Source organism: Malus sylvestris, chromosome 7 (assembly GCF_916048215.2).
Source record: "Malus sylvestris chromosome 7, drMalSylv7.2, whole genome shotgun sequence".
Lineage (NCBI taxonomy): Eukaryota > Viridiplantae > Streptophyta > Magnoliopsida > Rosales > Rosaceae > Malus > Malus sylvestris.
Genome location: NC_062266.1, coordinates 10,334,512 through 10,349,706, shown reverse-complemented (window position 1 = coordinate 10,349,706; position 15,195 = coordinate 10,334,512). Strand labels below are relative to the sequence as shown.

General features: G+C 37.7%; 1 protein-coding gene and 1 long non-coding RNA gene across 5 annotated transcripts; one reads left to right on the top strand and one right to left on the bottom strand.

Moving 5' to 3' along the window:
* Window positions 1–8,836: 8,836 nt before the first annotated feature.
* On the top strand, window positions 8,837–10,001 carry LOC126629126 (uncharacterized). Its single transcript, XR_007625668.1, has 2 exons — window positions 8,837–9,247; window positions 9,301–10,001. It is a non-coding gene; the product is annotated as an uncharacterized LOC126629126 (long non-coding RNA).
* A 1,335-nt stretch (window positions 10,002–11,336) lies between these two features.
* LOC126629125 (rac-like GTP-binding protein RAC2) lies at window positions 11,337–14,377 on the bottom strand. Of its 4 annotated transcripts, none has more exons than XM_050299020.1 (7): window positions 13,947–14,377; window positions 13,737–13,806; window positions 12,828–12,937; window positions 12,607–12,673; window positions 12,220–12,284; window positions 12,032–12,097; window positions 11,337–11,637 (listed from the first exon to the last, which is right to left on the bottom strand). In XM_050299020.1, the coding sequence occupies exons 1-7, from the start codon at window positions 14,100–14,102 to the stop codon at window positions 11,539–11,541; spliced, it is 633 nt and encodes a 210-aa protein (XP_050154977.1). In that variant the 5' UTR covers window positions 14,103–14,377; the 3' UTR covers window positions 11,337–11,538. The 4 variants fall into 4 exon arrangements, with proteins under 4 accessions (XP_050154977.1, XP_050154975.1, XP_050154978.1 ...); XM_050299018.1 differs by having other exon boundaries at window positions 13,719–13,806; window positions 13,947–14,375; XM_050299021.1 differs by having other exon boundaries at window positions 12,607–12,670; window positions 13,947–14,374.
* Window positions 14,378–15,195: the final 818 nt, after the last annotated feature.

Below are 15,195 nucleotides of genomic sequence, written 5' to 3'. Positions count from 1 at the left end.
GATTTTAGTTTTGATGAATTTGAAACAAACAAACAAGTTATAAAACTAGGCAGATTGTAAAACGAATTTAAGAAATAAGATGATGGATGGATTAGTTAGAGGTCCGTTCTTCACACATGACACACTTGTATATGAATCGATTTCCAATTGCTTTTCAATAAACTATGATGCTCAACACCCCAGATTAACAGTGATGCACAAATTAACCCTCAAATTTTCCTTTACTCATTGAATTGGATGAATTCATGCAACAACTCAAACCATTCTCTAAAAGTCCCCTATATGAATGCATCATAGAGATATAATCATAGATCATTACGTTTAATGAAAATCATAAGTGTTGACGAGGCAATTGTAACTATGAATGCATGATACGTTTGCCAAGAATTCAATTAACGCGATTGTGACAAACAACCTTCACTACTCATGAATATAAACTTGTAACGATTAGGTGAAACTCATTTATATTCTAGCGTCTAATTCATGTATGAAAACTAAGTATGCATCCTTAATAAACATACAAGAATCAGTTATGAATAAAATAGATAATTGAATTGCAATCACAACTTATCAAATCACAATTGGAAGAAATAAATTCATATCTCAAGCATGTTCATGGCTTCAAACTTCCCCCTAACTAAATAGGGGTTTAGCCACTCATAATTGCAACAAAATTAGAAAATAACAAAGTAGACATTGAAAGCAAGAACGAAGTACACCTAAAACGCTCCAAAGTTCCAAGCTTGAAACGCCAAGGACCTTCGTTTTCACCACCTTGTTGCAGCACAAGTGTCTAGGATGTGTATGGATATATGGAAAGGTTAGGAATGTATTTAGGATTGGTGAATGTCTCGGCCAAGGGAAGATGACAATGTATGCTTTGTGTTTTGGGATATGTTGGATGAATGTATATGTGAATGTGGTTGAATGTATGGTGAATGGAAATGTATGGAGATGTGTTTGTGGGATGTAAAAATTATGGATCAAGATCCTCCCCTTAGGAAGGGGAATGGTGGATGCATTTATAGGCTAGGGAGAAGACCACTCCATTTCCTTTGCATATGGGTGTATGATGTTGTCTCCATGTTCTTGTGGCAGAAATGTTGTATCTCCTCCTCCCCTTTTCTGTCCATGCTGTGTGTTTCCCATGTGTGTGTGTTGCCATCTAGTCATCATTTCCACATGTACAAGCTGTCACACTTGCACACACACATGCTCTTCATTATTTCAGCCACAAATCACCCATTTTCTGCCCATGCCGTGTGTTTCCTTGCTTTCCCATGTGTGTGCTGCCATGTTATCATTATTTCCACATCCACAAGCTGTCACACTTGCACACACACATGCTCTTCATCATTTCAGCCACAAATCACCCATTTGCTGCCCTCCAACCTGTCCGTGCAGTTTGCATGTGTGTGTATGTCATCTTTGCACAAAAAAGACCCTCTCCTTGCCGTGGGTTTGCATGTGTTTGTGCTGTCCATGTTTACCTTTGCATTTGCACACACACATCTTCATCATATCAGCCACAATCAACACATGTTCTCCTTCACATGGCATCTATGATGTTTGTTAGTTGTAGGTCAACACACTTGCACACACACATGCTGAATTCTAATCTTCCAAAAACGTCCATCCTTATGTCTCCAAGTGCATGCAATCTATTTCAGCCCAAAATTGCTCCAAAATGCACCAAAATGCACTTTTCTTGCCAACTTTGTTATTAGGACCTACAAACATACGAAAATGGCTTAAAACACTCTTATAAGCAATAACTAACTAAGTAAGTGCAAGAAAACATGTTAACTAAGTCGCATAAATATGCTCCTATCATTAAGTAATTGGGTTACTTCCATATAGCAATTGGTTTTATAGTGGAACCTTTGCTCTTGGCACTATTGTCTCTTACTTGCCGTGGCTACCACTCAAAATTTGCATCTCTACCAACTCGACGGAAACAATGCCTTCGTGCATGGCGACTTTGACGAGGATGTATATATGACACTTCCATTGGTTTAGGATGAAATGGGGAGGCACGTATATGTAAATTGCATAAATCACTACATGGTCTAAAGTAATCATCCTACCAGTAGTTCATTAAGCTTTTGACATCCCTCCAATGTGCAAATTTTGGACAATCCAAGGCTGACTACTCACTCTTCATTCGTACCATTGATTGAGCCAATGAAGGCTCATTGGGGGCAGATGCCTACACTCAAGTAATTTGTTTGTTTAGCTGCAGACTAAAATTATATAATGGCTTTTTAGCCAAAATAGTCCCTGAGATTTTCATAACACATAACTTTGGTTCCTGAGATTTAAAATCAATAGAAGTGGTCCAAAAGATTGTCCACCATCCATTATTCTGGCCATTCCATTACAAAACTCCGTTAAGTGGTCCCTGAGCTTTTTAATGGAAGGACCAAAATGATAGATGATGGACAATCTCAGGGACCAAAATTATGTGTTAAGCAAATCTCAGTGACCAAAATTATGTGTTATGCAAATCTCAGGGATCAAAGTTATGTGTTATACCCTCAACTTAACGGAGTTTTTTAACAGAATGACCAAAATAATAGATGGTGGACAATCTTAGAGACCATTTCTATTGATTTTAAATCTCAGGGACCAAAGTTATGTGTTATGCAAATCTCAAGGACATTTTGACTAAAAAGCCTTATATAATATACGTGCATTATCTTTGAAGAAAAAATATGTATTTAATATCCAACAAGCGTTCATACTACTTATACTCCATATCAACTATTATATGAGCAAAAGTGATATTGTTCTGTCATTCAAACCAAAAAACCACTCTCCAGCCTATCATGTATTAATATTTTTCTCATCACTTTGCCACTTTCCACTACTATATGGAAATTTTTGTAACATTGGAATACATCATCATTTGAAATCATCCCTATTATGATATTGGGTATAAACCATACTATAATAAGGTTTTCTTAATTGTTTTTTGGATTGCCCCCACTAGAAGAAATTTCTAGCTCCATCCTAGTTTGTACACAAGGTTATTGTCGTGCTTGTTTTCGTCGACGATATTATCTTGGTATGCAACAATTTGGAAGATACTAAAGCTTCCAAAATGTTCAAGTTGAAGAGTCTCAAACGCCTAAAGTGCTTTTTGGGCATTGAGGTTGCAAGGTTAAGCAAAAGGATTGCTATTACCTAGAGAAAGTATGCGTTGGATATTCATGAAGACACCGGGCTTCTTGGTGCGAAGCTAGCGCCAAGTCCCATGGAAGAAAATTTATCACTTAGCAAAGACAATGGAGAATGTATTTCAGAACCTTGGTTATATTGGAAACTTGTTGGTCGACTCATTTTGACTATCACACGGCCTGACCTAATATATCCAGTCCACATACTAATCCTCTTTATTGGAAAACCAAGTACATCACACTTAGAGGCAGCACACCGGGTCTTGCATTACATCAAAAGCACACCTGGACAAGGTTTGTTCTTCTTCGCAAAAAGTTTAATCCAATCGAATGCATTTTGTGACGCGGATTGGACTAGGTGCTGTGGTACTCGACTATTATTTACCGGGTATTGTGTGTTCCTTGGGAAACCAAGAAACAAGCCACCGTTCTCATGGTCAAGTGCTGAAGTAGAATACTGATCCATAGCAGCAACGTGTTGTGAAATTATTTGGTTAAAGTCCATTCTACACGACTTGGATTTTGACATTTGTATTCAGTGAAATTGTATTGGGACAACTAGATCACCCTCCACATTGCCTTAAATCTTGTGTTCCATGGACGCACTAAGCATGTAGAAATCGACTACCATCTTGTACAGGAAAAGGTCCAAAGTGAAATTATCAAAACAGCTCACATATCAACTTCACAGCAACTAGCGGACATGTTCACAAAGTGATGGGCCTATCACAATTTACTATCTTACTTGGCAAGTTGTGAATTATCAACATACATTCCGACTTGAGGGTGAGTGTTGAGAATAAGAAATGCTTTGGTATTGATTTCCCTGATCCTGTAAATTGTAATTTATTCATGATTATAGGAGTGTAGGAAAGGAAACATATTTCATAGGTTAATTACTAGGATCTAAATTGTTTCCTGTATAGTATATAATTCTTACCATTTCAACGTGGTAACATACACAAAAATTCCAGTTTCAATAGTTCCAATATGACGATCTAGTAATTTTGTCCACTTGGAATTGTGAGGTCTTATGTTTCATATCAATTATTAGCAGAATTATTGTGAGAGTCGACAACAGTCTCTCATTTACCAAAATCTCTCATGCACACTGCAAATTATTGTTCAAATTATAATTGCACTATCTACAGGTGGCATACTCAAGGTTCTAAAAGGCACTATGCACTAGTCGGGTGGCGGGAAGGAGCTAACTCCTAAGCGTTTAGGCGGGAACCAATCAAGGAACCAGAAAAAAACTGCTGGCAAATCATTTCATGTATCATCTGTCTTGTGGGTGCTAAAGAGCCGGCTCTGCCCTCAGCTTATGAAGCTAATTCAGGTACCCCTAGTTGTGTTTTGACTACTTCCTCGTATAACACTAATTTTGTTTTGTGTTGGAATGCATGCAAGTCATATCTTTTGTTAAAATGCATGCATGAAATAAACATGTTGGATGACTAGTGAAGTTAGGCTAGTCAACATTCTTTGTGTAAATTAGGCAAGTTAGGCAAGTTAGGAAATTAGGCAAGTTAGGCAAGTTAGGCTTATGTCTACTTTCTTTTCCTATATATATGTTTCATTTGTAATTGTTTCTTCATGAAATACACATAAAAAATTCAACATGGTATCAGAGCAGGAACTCTAAATTCCTTGCTCTGTTGATCGTTTCCGCTAAGTTTCTTTTACTCTAAGCCAAGATGGCTGGAGAACATTATGAAGCTGAGAGCTCGATGGATGCTTTAGCTCTACCTAATGTTGAAATCAACCCTAATCAACGTCTCAGTTCTATTTTGTTGAACGAATTCAACTATCTTCCATGGAGCCGTGCTGTTTCTCTCGCACTTGGAGGGAGATCAAAGCTTGGCTACGTAAATGGTGCCATAAAAGCTCAAGCAGTTACTTCTCCTACCTACGAGTCGTGGCTATGTATAGACCAGTTGGTCATGTCTTGGTTGCTTAACTCAATGGAGCGTAGGATTGCTGAAATTTTCAGCTATTCTGAGTCGTCCATGCATCTCTGGAAGCAAGTCAAAGAGATGTATGGAAATCAAAATAATTCTGCCCGTGTCTTTCAACTTAAGAAGGATATTTCGAGCTTGCAACAAGGAGGAAAAGCCTTTGTTCAACATCTTGGCAACCTTACAAGCATGTGGAATGAACTTGATGTCTATCGTCCTCATACCACCGATGCCACCATGTTGATCAAGAGAGCAGAAGAAGACAAGATTTTTCAACTCTTGGCAAGCTTAGGCTCAGAGTTTGAAGATCTCAGAAGTCACATTTTAATGAATGCTGAACTTCCTTCATTCACTGGTGTTTGTGCCATCATTCAAAGGGAAGAAGTAAGGAGGAAAGTAATGAGTCAAGATACAAAAAATCCTATTCCTGAAACTAGAGCATATGTCTCCAACAACAAGTATCATAAGGGCAAAGTTTATAAGGGAAAAAGACCAGATTTGAAGTGCAGCTACTGTGATTCACTTGGACATACAAGAGACAGGTGTTGGATTCTTCATCCAGAATTGAAGCCAAAGGGTCCCCAAAGACAGTTGAGTAACAATGGCTACAAGGCAAATTCTGCAGCTATCTCTTCGACTGAAGGAATGGTAAACTTCACTACCAATCCTACAACATTAATCAATGATTTTGCAGCATATCTTCATAACAAACAGCTGCATAACAATGGAGATGAAGCTCATGAAGCTACAGTAGCTAAAAAAAAGGATCACACTGCCTTACTTGGACAATTTGCTGGTTTCTTGGCTGGGCATGATCATGTTTCGTAGAAGGATATTCCAGGTATTTCAAGTGCCTTCTCTACTGCCTTAAATGCTAGTAATGAACATGATTATTGGATCATTGACTCAGGTGCTACGGATCATATGACAAATCAAATTAATAACTTGCATGATTTCAAAACATTGTCAAAACCGTCTCAAGTGTCAGTAGCCAATGGAAAAGGTGCATTAGTTGTAGGAAAAGGAAAGGTCAACTTACTCTCAAAACACATAGAGTCATCAGCTCTTTACATTCCGTCATTTCCTTTTCAACTGCTATCAATAGGAGCCATCACCAATTCTCTAAACTGTCTAGCTATTTTTTCTCCCCACAATGTTGTTTTTCAGGACATCATCACCAAGAGAACGATTGGTGAAGGTTTCTTTTTTAATGGTCTTTACTACTTAGCTAAAGATACTAAGGATCCCAAGGTTTTTCAAGTCAGTTCAAGTGTGTCTCAAGATCAACAACTTTGGCATCAACGTTTGGCCCATCCTTCTGAAAAAGTGATGTCTTTCTTATTCCCAAAATTGTGCAAAGACAAGTTGCACTGTGATGTTTGTCATTTGTCTAAATTTTCCAGGTTGCATTTTGAGTCTTCCACCAATAAAGCCAGTCATCCGTTTGAAATCATTCATTCAGATATTTGGGGTCCAATACTAGAGTCATTTGATGGATATAGATATTTTGTAACCTTTGTTGATGATTTCACAAAAATGACTTGGTTGTATCTTTTGAAATTTAAGAGTGAACTTTTAATTGTTTTTCAAGATTTTCATAAACTGGTTGGCACTCAATTTGCATCAAAAATTCATATATTAAGATCCGACAATGGCACTGAGTATATGTCCCATAACATGTCTCAATACTTAAGTATTCATGGCATCTTGCATCAAACAACATGTGTTGGCACACCTCAACAAAATGGAGTGGCCGAAAGAAAAAATAGAGATATTCTTGAGAAGACAAGATCAATCATGTTTCATATGAATGTACCCAAGAAATTTTGGTCACAAGGAGTACTTACAGCTGCCTATCTTATTAATAGATTGCCTAGCAAAATACTTAGTTTCAAGTCCCCATTTGAGATGCTAAAAGGCAGAAAAATTGATCTTTCACACTTGAGAGTTTTTGGCTCCACCTGCTTTGTTCACAACAAATCCCCTCATCATGATAAATTAGATCCTAGAGCGATCAAATGTATTTTCTTGGGTTACTCATCCACTCAAAAAGGCTATAAGTGTTACAATCCAATCACAAATAAGCTTCTAGTTTCAAGGGATGTAAAGTTTAATGAAAATATGTCCTACTTCTCAAAGAAACTAAGTGATACAGATCAGGGGGAGTTTTTTAGTGATATGTTTCCATTGCCTATTGTCCCGTACTACCAAGAAAATCCTCCATCATGTGACACTACAAGTCCATCACCTGAACATGTTCCCTCCCAAGTCACAAATGTTGAGCATCCAGTCCAGATTCGTCGAAACCTTTCTAGGGTTCGTCAACCCCCACTTCGACTACATGATTATGTCACCTACACCTCTAGGTATCCTCTCACAAATTTTGTTTCCTATAAGCAGTTTTCACCCTCTCATATCTCATTTCTTAGTGCCTTGGATCATACTCATGAACCACAAACATTTCAAGAAGCAAGTAAACATAAAGTTTGGCAAACTGCAATGAGGGACGAACTGCAAGCTCTTCATGAAAACAAAACCTGGAGTGTAATTAAACTTCCCACAGGGAAGAAAGCAGTGGGTAGCCGTTGGGTGTACAAGACAAAGTTCAACTTAGATGGGACTATTGAAAGACACAAAGCTCGTTTAGTGGCTCGTGGTTTTACTCAGACTTATGGCTTGGATTACAAGGAAACCTTTGCTCCCGTAGCCAAAATGAACACTGTAAGGGTTCTCTTGTCAGTTGCTGTGAATCAATCTTGGCCTCTCTATCAAATGGATGTGAAGAATGCTTTTTTGCATGGGGAATTAGAGGAGAAAGTGTACATGAAACTACCACCAGGGCATCCTCAATCGAGCGATCCTGACATGGTTTGTAAACTGCACAAATCTATTTATGGTCTGAAACAGTCTCCACGTGCCTGGTATGCAAAACTAAGCTCAGTCCTTGAAGAGTTTGGCTTCCAAAGAAGTAGTGCAGATTCTTCCCTATTTGTTTGTAATGGCTCAGTTGGAAAAGTCATTGTTTTAATCTATGTAGATGATCTCATAGTGACAGGTGACAGTGATGCAGAAATCCAATCTCTCAAGCTTGCTCTTCGAAACAAATTTGCAATCAAGGATTTGGGGCGCCTCAAATATTTCCTTGGTATTGAACTTGCGACTTCACATCAAGGTCTCTTTCTCAATCAAAGAAAATATATCCTTGATCTCTTGTAGGAATCTAACTTAATGGATTGCAAACCTGCACGCACTCCTCTGGATAGTAAGTTGCAACTCACTACTCATAGTGAAGTTCTTTCCAATGTTACTGCATATTAAAGATTGGTAGGAAAACTTATTTATCTCACAATCACGCGGCCAGATATCTCCTATGCTGTGAGTATTGTGAGTCAGTTTATGCATGCTCCTACATCAGTTCATATGCAGATTGTGAAGAGAATTCTTCGTTATCTAAAAGCGTCTGTTGGTTGCAGGATCCTTATGACAAAGAATGACAGCATTGCCATCATGGGTTACACAGATGCTGATTGGGCTGGGCACTCTCTTGATCGCAAATCAACCACATGTTTTTGTACCTTTGTAGGTGGGAACTTGGTAACATGGCGCAGCAAGAAGCAAAGCGTTGTAGCTCGTTCCAGTGCAGAGGCCGAGTATCGAGCTATGGCATCCACTGCTTGTGAACTTATTTGGCTAAAAAGTCTTCTGTTTGATTTAGGGTTTCACAGTAAGGAACCTATATCTATGTTCTGTGACAATCAAGCTGCCATGCATATTGCTTCCAATCCTGTATTTCACGAGCGAACGAAGCATATTGAAGTGGATTGTCATTATGTTCGAGCACAGGTTCAAGCCAACATCATCAACACTCATTACACTCGCAGTCATGATCAATTGGCTGACATTTTTACTAAACCTCTTCCTACGGCTCAGTTCATGCGCATTCTGTCCAAGCTTGGCTCAAGGAATCCCCTCGATCCAGCTTGAGGGGGAGTGTTGGAATGCATGCAAGTCATATCTTTTGTTAAAATGCATGCATGAAATAAACATGTTGGATGACTAGTGAAGTTAGGCTAGTCAACATTCTTTGTGTAAATTAGGCAAGTTAGGCAAGTTAGGAAATTAGGCAAGTTAGGCAAGTTAGGCAAGTTAGGAAATTAGGCAAGTTAGGCAAGTTAGGCAAGTTAGGCTTATGTCTACTTTCTTTTCCTATATATATGTTTCATTTGTAATTGTTTCTTCATGAAATACACATCAAAAATTCAACATTTTGATTGATCATTCGGGGGTGACAAATCATATGATTTGTGATCCCGGATTAATCGAAGATCTTCACACATCCACTCAATATGTGGTGTCTAACGCGAATGGTAACCCTTCCCGGGTAATCGGGGAGGGCTTTATTTCTCTTACAGATTCAATGATTGCAGATTCAGTTTTAGGTGTTCCCCAGTGGATTATAGCTTATTATTTATTATCTGTTGGACAGAATTCTGATACCCTATACTGTGCTATAACTTTTTGGCCAAAACATTGTTTTTCCAGGCGATTCTCACATGGAACATAATTGGTATGGTACTAGGAAGGGTAAGCTCTACTACTTGGACATGACCACAAACAAAAGTTGATGAGTTGGGTCAAGCGTTCAAGATGAATACTGCATCTGAGAAACAAAGATTAGAAGTTTGGTTTTGGCATCAAAGTTTATGCCATGCGTCTTTTGGATATATTAGAAAGTTATTTCCTTCGTTATCTTATAGTTTTAGTGAATCGAGTTTCAAATGTGATGTTTGTGAACTTGCAAAAAACCATCGGGTTTCATTCCCTTCAAGTATGATAAAAGTGACCCACCGTTTATGATCATTCATTCCGATCACTTCTACTAGTGCTAGATGGTTTGTTTCTTTTATAGATAATTGCACACATATGACTTGGATGTGTCTTATGAAATCTAAAAGTGAATTGTGATCTATGTTCCAGCAGTTCCACAAAATGGTGGAAACCCAGTTTGATACTAAAATTAAGATTTGTCATTCAAATAATGGAGGAGAATCTGTTAATTATGAGCTTCAAAAGTTTTTCACAGGATAATGGTATTGAACACCAATGCTCATGTCCTTATACTCCGTAACAAAATGGAGTAGAAAGAACCAACACTTACTGAAAGTTGTTTGTGCCTGTCATTTTGGAGCTCACTTGCCTTGATCTTTATTGGGGAGACTGTCTGCTCCGCTGCATATCTTATCAACCTAGTTCCCTCCGGTGTTCTACAGTTTCAAACACCACTCCAAACTGTCACTCATCGTAGCAAGTTACCTTCCACCTCCAAATCTGTACCAATTGTTTGGATGTGTGGTGTTTGTTCATGTTCCTAAGAGCAACCGAGTAAACTGGATCCATGTGCTTTGAAGTGTGTTTTTCTTGGATACGCTCTACATAAAAAAAGGAGGAATTAATCATTGGTGCTCCCCCACAGTGGAATTTGCCTCTTCTTTGCTCCCTGCCTCTGAGCATTAGTAAGCCAAAGGATAGATTGATCTGGCATTTCAACTTGAAGGGACTTTTCACTGTTAAGAGTGCTTATTATGTTGCTCTCAGTTGGATAGGAGAGGCTCATGATGTAGCTTCTTCTTCCATCAATCCAAACCCTTGTGAAGTTCTGTGGAAAAAATCTATGGGAAGCAAGGGTGAAGATGTATGCATGGAGAATCTGATGAGGTATCATTCCTAGTAGGGAGAATTTGGTGAGAAGACATGTTGGGACGGATCGCTTTTATGTACTCTGGTTTTCAAGGATAAACAGCCCTTCACCTTATGAAGGATTATCCCTATGCTATTTGTGGATGGATTTCGACGCCACTTGGGTACCCTGACAGAGGAGTGCAATTGAACTCGATGGCAGATGGGCACTTCGCTTGGCCTCAAAGCTAAGTTGGGCAAATTTCAACCTCTGCTGGTGGTTTGGTGGCCAGTTTGGGGCTCCAGGATGACGTCCTATGGAATGCTAAGATGGTGCGACCAGTATCTCCATCTCTCGAGCCATTAGCTGGTGGCAGAACAACGTAAGTTTTCTTCTCACAGGGAATCTGCTAGTGTAAGAGGCTGGGAGATCTGTAAGCGAGAACCACTCCATGCGGGCCATCTAAAAATTAATACTGACGCGTCTAATATAAATAATTTGATCACATATTGCACACTTAAGTAAACAACACAACAAATATTGCACACTTTTTCTCTCAGAAAAGAGTAAACAATAACCTTACAATTAAGTAAACAACACAACAATATTGCACACTTTCTCTCTGAAAAGAGAAGGAAGCACCCAGAAAGAGAACGAGGGATGGAAAGAATGAACAAAGTGTATAAATGAGAGAGAGAGAGAGAGAGAGAGAGAGAGAGAGAGGTTAAAGAACGCTGCAGATGCTCAATTTCCTCTTTTGCTTCTCGGACTTTGGAGGATAGAGAGCCAACTTGATAGCTGCGTCAAAAACAGTCTTCACATTCTGCAATTTTTAACAATAATTTTTCAACTCATCAGCACAAGCCACAAGACCTAGTGACAGATTACCAGGGTCGATTTCAATTTAGTACCATACGTTTTGCACCAAAGAGCACCGTTTATACACGGTTCCAATTTGGACACTTCAGGACCCTTACTCCGCGAGTCAACAATGGGTCCAAATTATTACCATGTGTATAGACATGAACTTCGGTGCAAATTTCGGAGTAATATACTGAAATTAATCCTTAGGTTCCTGAAGAAGTTCCTCAAGAAGACCATGTATTGACTTGAACATAAAAGAACCACATTTTTCTTTCCATGTTTATCTTCTGTGAATTTCATGAGCGCACACACACACATATATATATATATATATATATATTTGTGAGACCTACATGCTGTTTCTTTGAGCTGCACTCTATATACGATACAGCACCTATCCGCTTCTTCAAATCTTCACCCTAAAATATTAGAAAAAATGCAGAAGAATAATTAAATCAGATTAAATTAGATTAATGCAATTCCTTAGCAATGACACAAACAGCATTAAAAAGGACCAAAGTAGCTGAAAGTGGAAATCTACCTGTTGTGTAGAGATGGTACCTGCCCCGGGGTAATCCATTAGGAATTGTTTGTCTTCCCTCAGATCTGCCCTAGCAAATAAACCATAAGTAGTTGAAAAACAGCAAAAGACATAAACACATAGAAATTCAAAAAACATGAGCTGCTCCGCTGCGTTCAAATTTTAACCTTTAGGGCTCTTCAACGAATAAACCTCTCAAAAGTTTATTTCATGGCAAAAAACGCTTAACACTGTTTCGAGAAAAATACTCCTGGACTCAGCTGGACTCGACATATACAGCATTCTCCATTATTTAGAGCATAGAGAAATTTATAAACGAAAAAGAAACATAAACTAGATCACTCCAATTTGCAGAGGTAGCAATTGGTAGTGGAAAGAATGGATTACCTAATTTCGTCCCTACAAGAATGATAGGCACTGATGGGGCATAATGTCTTAGCTCAGGGATCCACTTCTCCACCATAACAAGAGGAGAAAAGAAAAAGAAAAAGAAAAAGGAGAGACAGAAAACAAGAATCCGATTAATATATACATTTGGTACATGCAATTTAGAAAAAGTGAATCTTAAGATGAATTTTATAGCTAAAGTAGAGAAAAAAGAAACTCACTTTCTTTGATATGTTCTCATAGCTAGGCCTACTTATGAGGGAAAAGGCAAGAAGGAACACATCAGCTCCTCTGTAACTAAGAGGCCTCAATCTGTTGTAATCTTCTTGACCTGCAAAATTAATTCACACAGATAGAACATCATATTATATATATATATATATATATATATATATAACTTGGAAAAGCTTAATTCTGATTTTCTTTGTTTGTTACAGGCATTTTTTTCTCAAATATATGTATAACATTTCAGTTTTTCTGTTTTCATGGAACCTGACTTGCCGAATCTGAAAGACCCTTTTAGGATCTCATACAGTAATGCTCGTTCACTCCACCTTTTTCTCTTTACAAAAAGCTTGGCATCACACATTTCGCTAATTTTAATTCTTTTAAACAACTCTACTTTTGCAAGCGGCTATCAACATTTACGAGGTAAGAGCATTTACCCCAACATTCGAGGTCCTAAGTTCGGTTCTCTCCTCCTAGCTTGTATAAAAAAAAAAACTCCAATTTCAAAGAATTGGCATTCATATCCTACTTACTAGGATAAAATCTTTACAATTTATTCTTTGTTTTATTGTGAAGAACATATGGTTCATGGATGCAGACTGAAAAATGATGCTGACAGATATATAGGGTTTAGATAGTTTGTTCGTTTTAGTGGCATGAAGCTGAAAGATGCAGTCTTAAGCCGTTTAAACTAAACTAAAATGAATTATCAGATACCTTTGTGATGCTAAAATCAAACAAAAGTACCAATAATTGTCATAAAAAAAATTGGCAGAAAACTGAATTACAAGCTAGCAACCAAAGTTTAAAATTCCCATTCAGCATGCAAAATATACATGCGAGAGAGAGAGAGAGAGAGAGAGAGAGAGAGAGAGAGAAAGAACCAGCAGTATCCCAGAGACCCAAATTTACAGTCTGCCCATCAAGCAAAACGTTGGCACTGAAGTTGTCAAAAACAGTTGGAACATAATCCTGTTAATTACAAAGAAAGATCATGTATGACTGTTGAGAAAACAAGAAGATAGTGGGAAACAAATATGAAAAATTCAATGAAAATGACAGAAAGGAAAAAAAAAGAGGCATAAAGGGGTTGAAGCTAAGAAAATATATACAGTAGGGAAAGTGTTGCTAGTGTAGGAGATGAGAAGGCATGTCTTTCCAACAGCACCATCTCCAACTGTCACACATTTGATGAACTTTGATGTTGATGCTGCTGGAGCTGCTGCACCTGCTGCTGTTGTTCTAGCATTAGCATTAGCATTAGCCATATGCCTGGCTAGCTACACGTGTGCTTAAATTAAAGTGACAAAATGATTAAAACTCTATCTCTATATCACTCTCAAATGTTTTTCTTGGAGAAAATCAAGAATACAATTGAGAGAAGCCTCAGTGTTTCTCTTTCATTATGAAGGTTGTTAGAGAGAGAGAGAGAGAGACTTGCAACAAAAGTTTTCTTAGAGCTTTTTGAGAGGAAGGGAAAGATGGTTTGATTATGAGATCACTTTAATTTGAGCTGTCATAGAGGCAAAGGGAGGCAAAGGAAAGGAAAGGCAAACCCACATTGGAAATAGTCATAATCTTAATACTTGTGTCTCCCTCATGGAGGAGCTTACTTGTCTCCCCACCTCTTGAGATTAACTTAGCTTTATCATACAACCATTAGAAATGGAGTTGTTCATTCTTTTTATCATCATTTAAAGATCATTTCTTTACATAATTATTCAATTTGGAGATCATTTAGTCAGGATGCTGCTTATGAATGACTAAAAGATCTCCGAATTGAATGACCTTTTGCATAGATGATCTTTAGATAATGATAAAGAGAATGAACAATTCTGATTATGATATTTGTACAATAAAGATACGTTAGTCATAATGAGAGGACAAAGTGGATTCTCTCAAAGAGAACACAAGTGTTATCCATCTTAATTAAATAGAGTGCATGTTAGTAGTACAGCCTCCATTTCAATTTCCCGGTTACTTGCCTTTGACATTTCATTTTCCTTTATGTTATGTGCCTAATAGTCTACCGTTTACTGTTTTCCATTTTTAGGGGGTTAATGATGCAATTAAGATGGACCATCTCCAAGAGATGCTGTAAAACAATTACAATTCTATTTTAGAGAGTCAAATTCAAAATAAGCATTCTTGTCCAAAAAAGAGTTAAATTTAAAAAATTCAAAATGATCAGTCACTCTTTAAATTTACAAAGCGACTATTTATCAGCTAAACATTAAAAAAAGGAAAATGCGAGAGACTAAATTTGTAAACTAAATTTTATAAACCAAATGATGTAATTATTAATGATTGAATTATTACTTAAATATTGATAACTTTCTTATTAATAGTGGTAAATGTCCT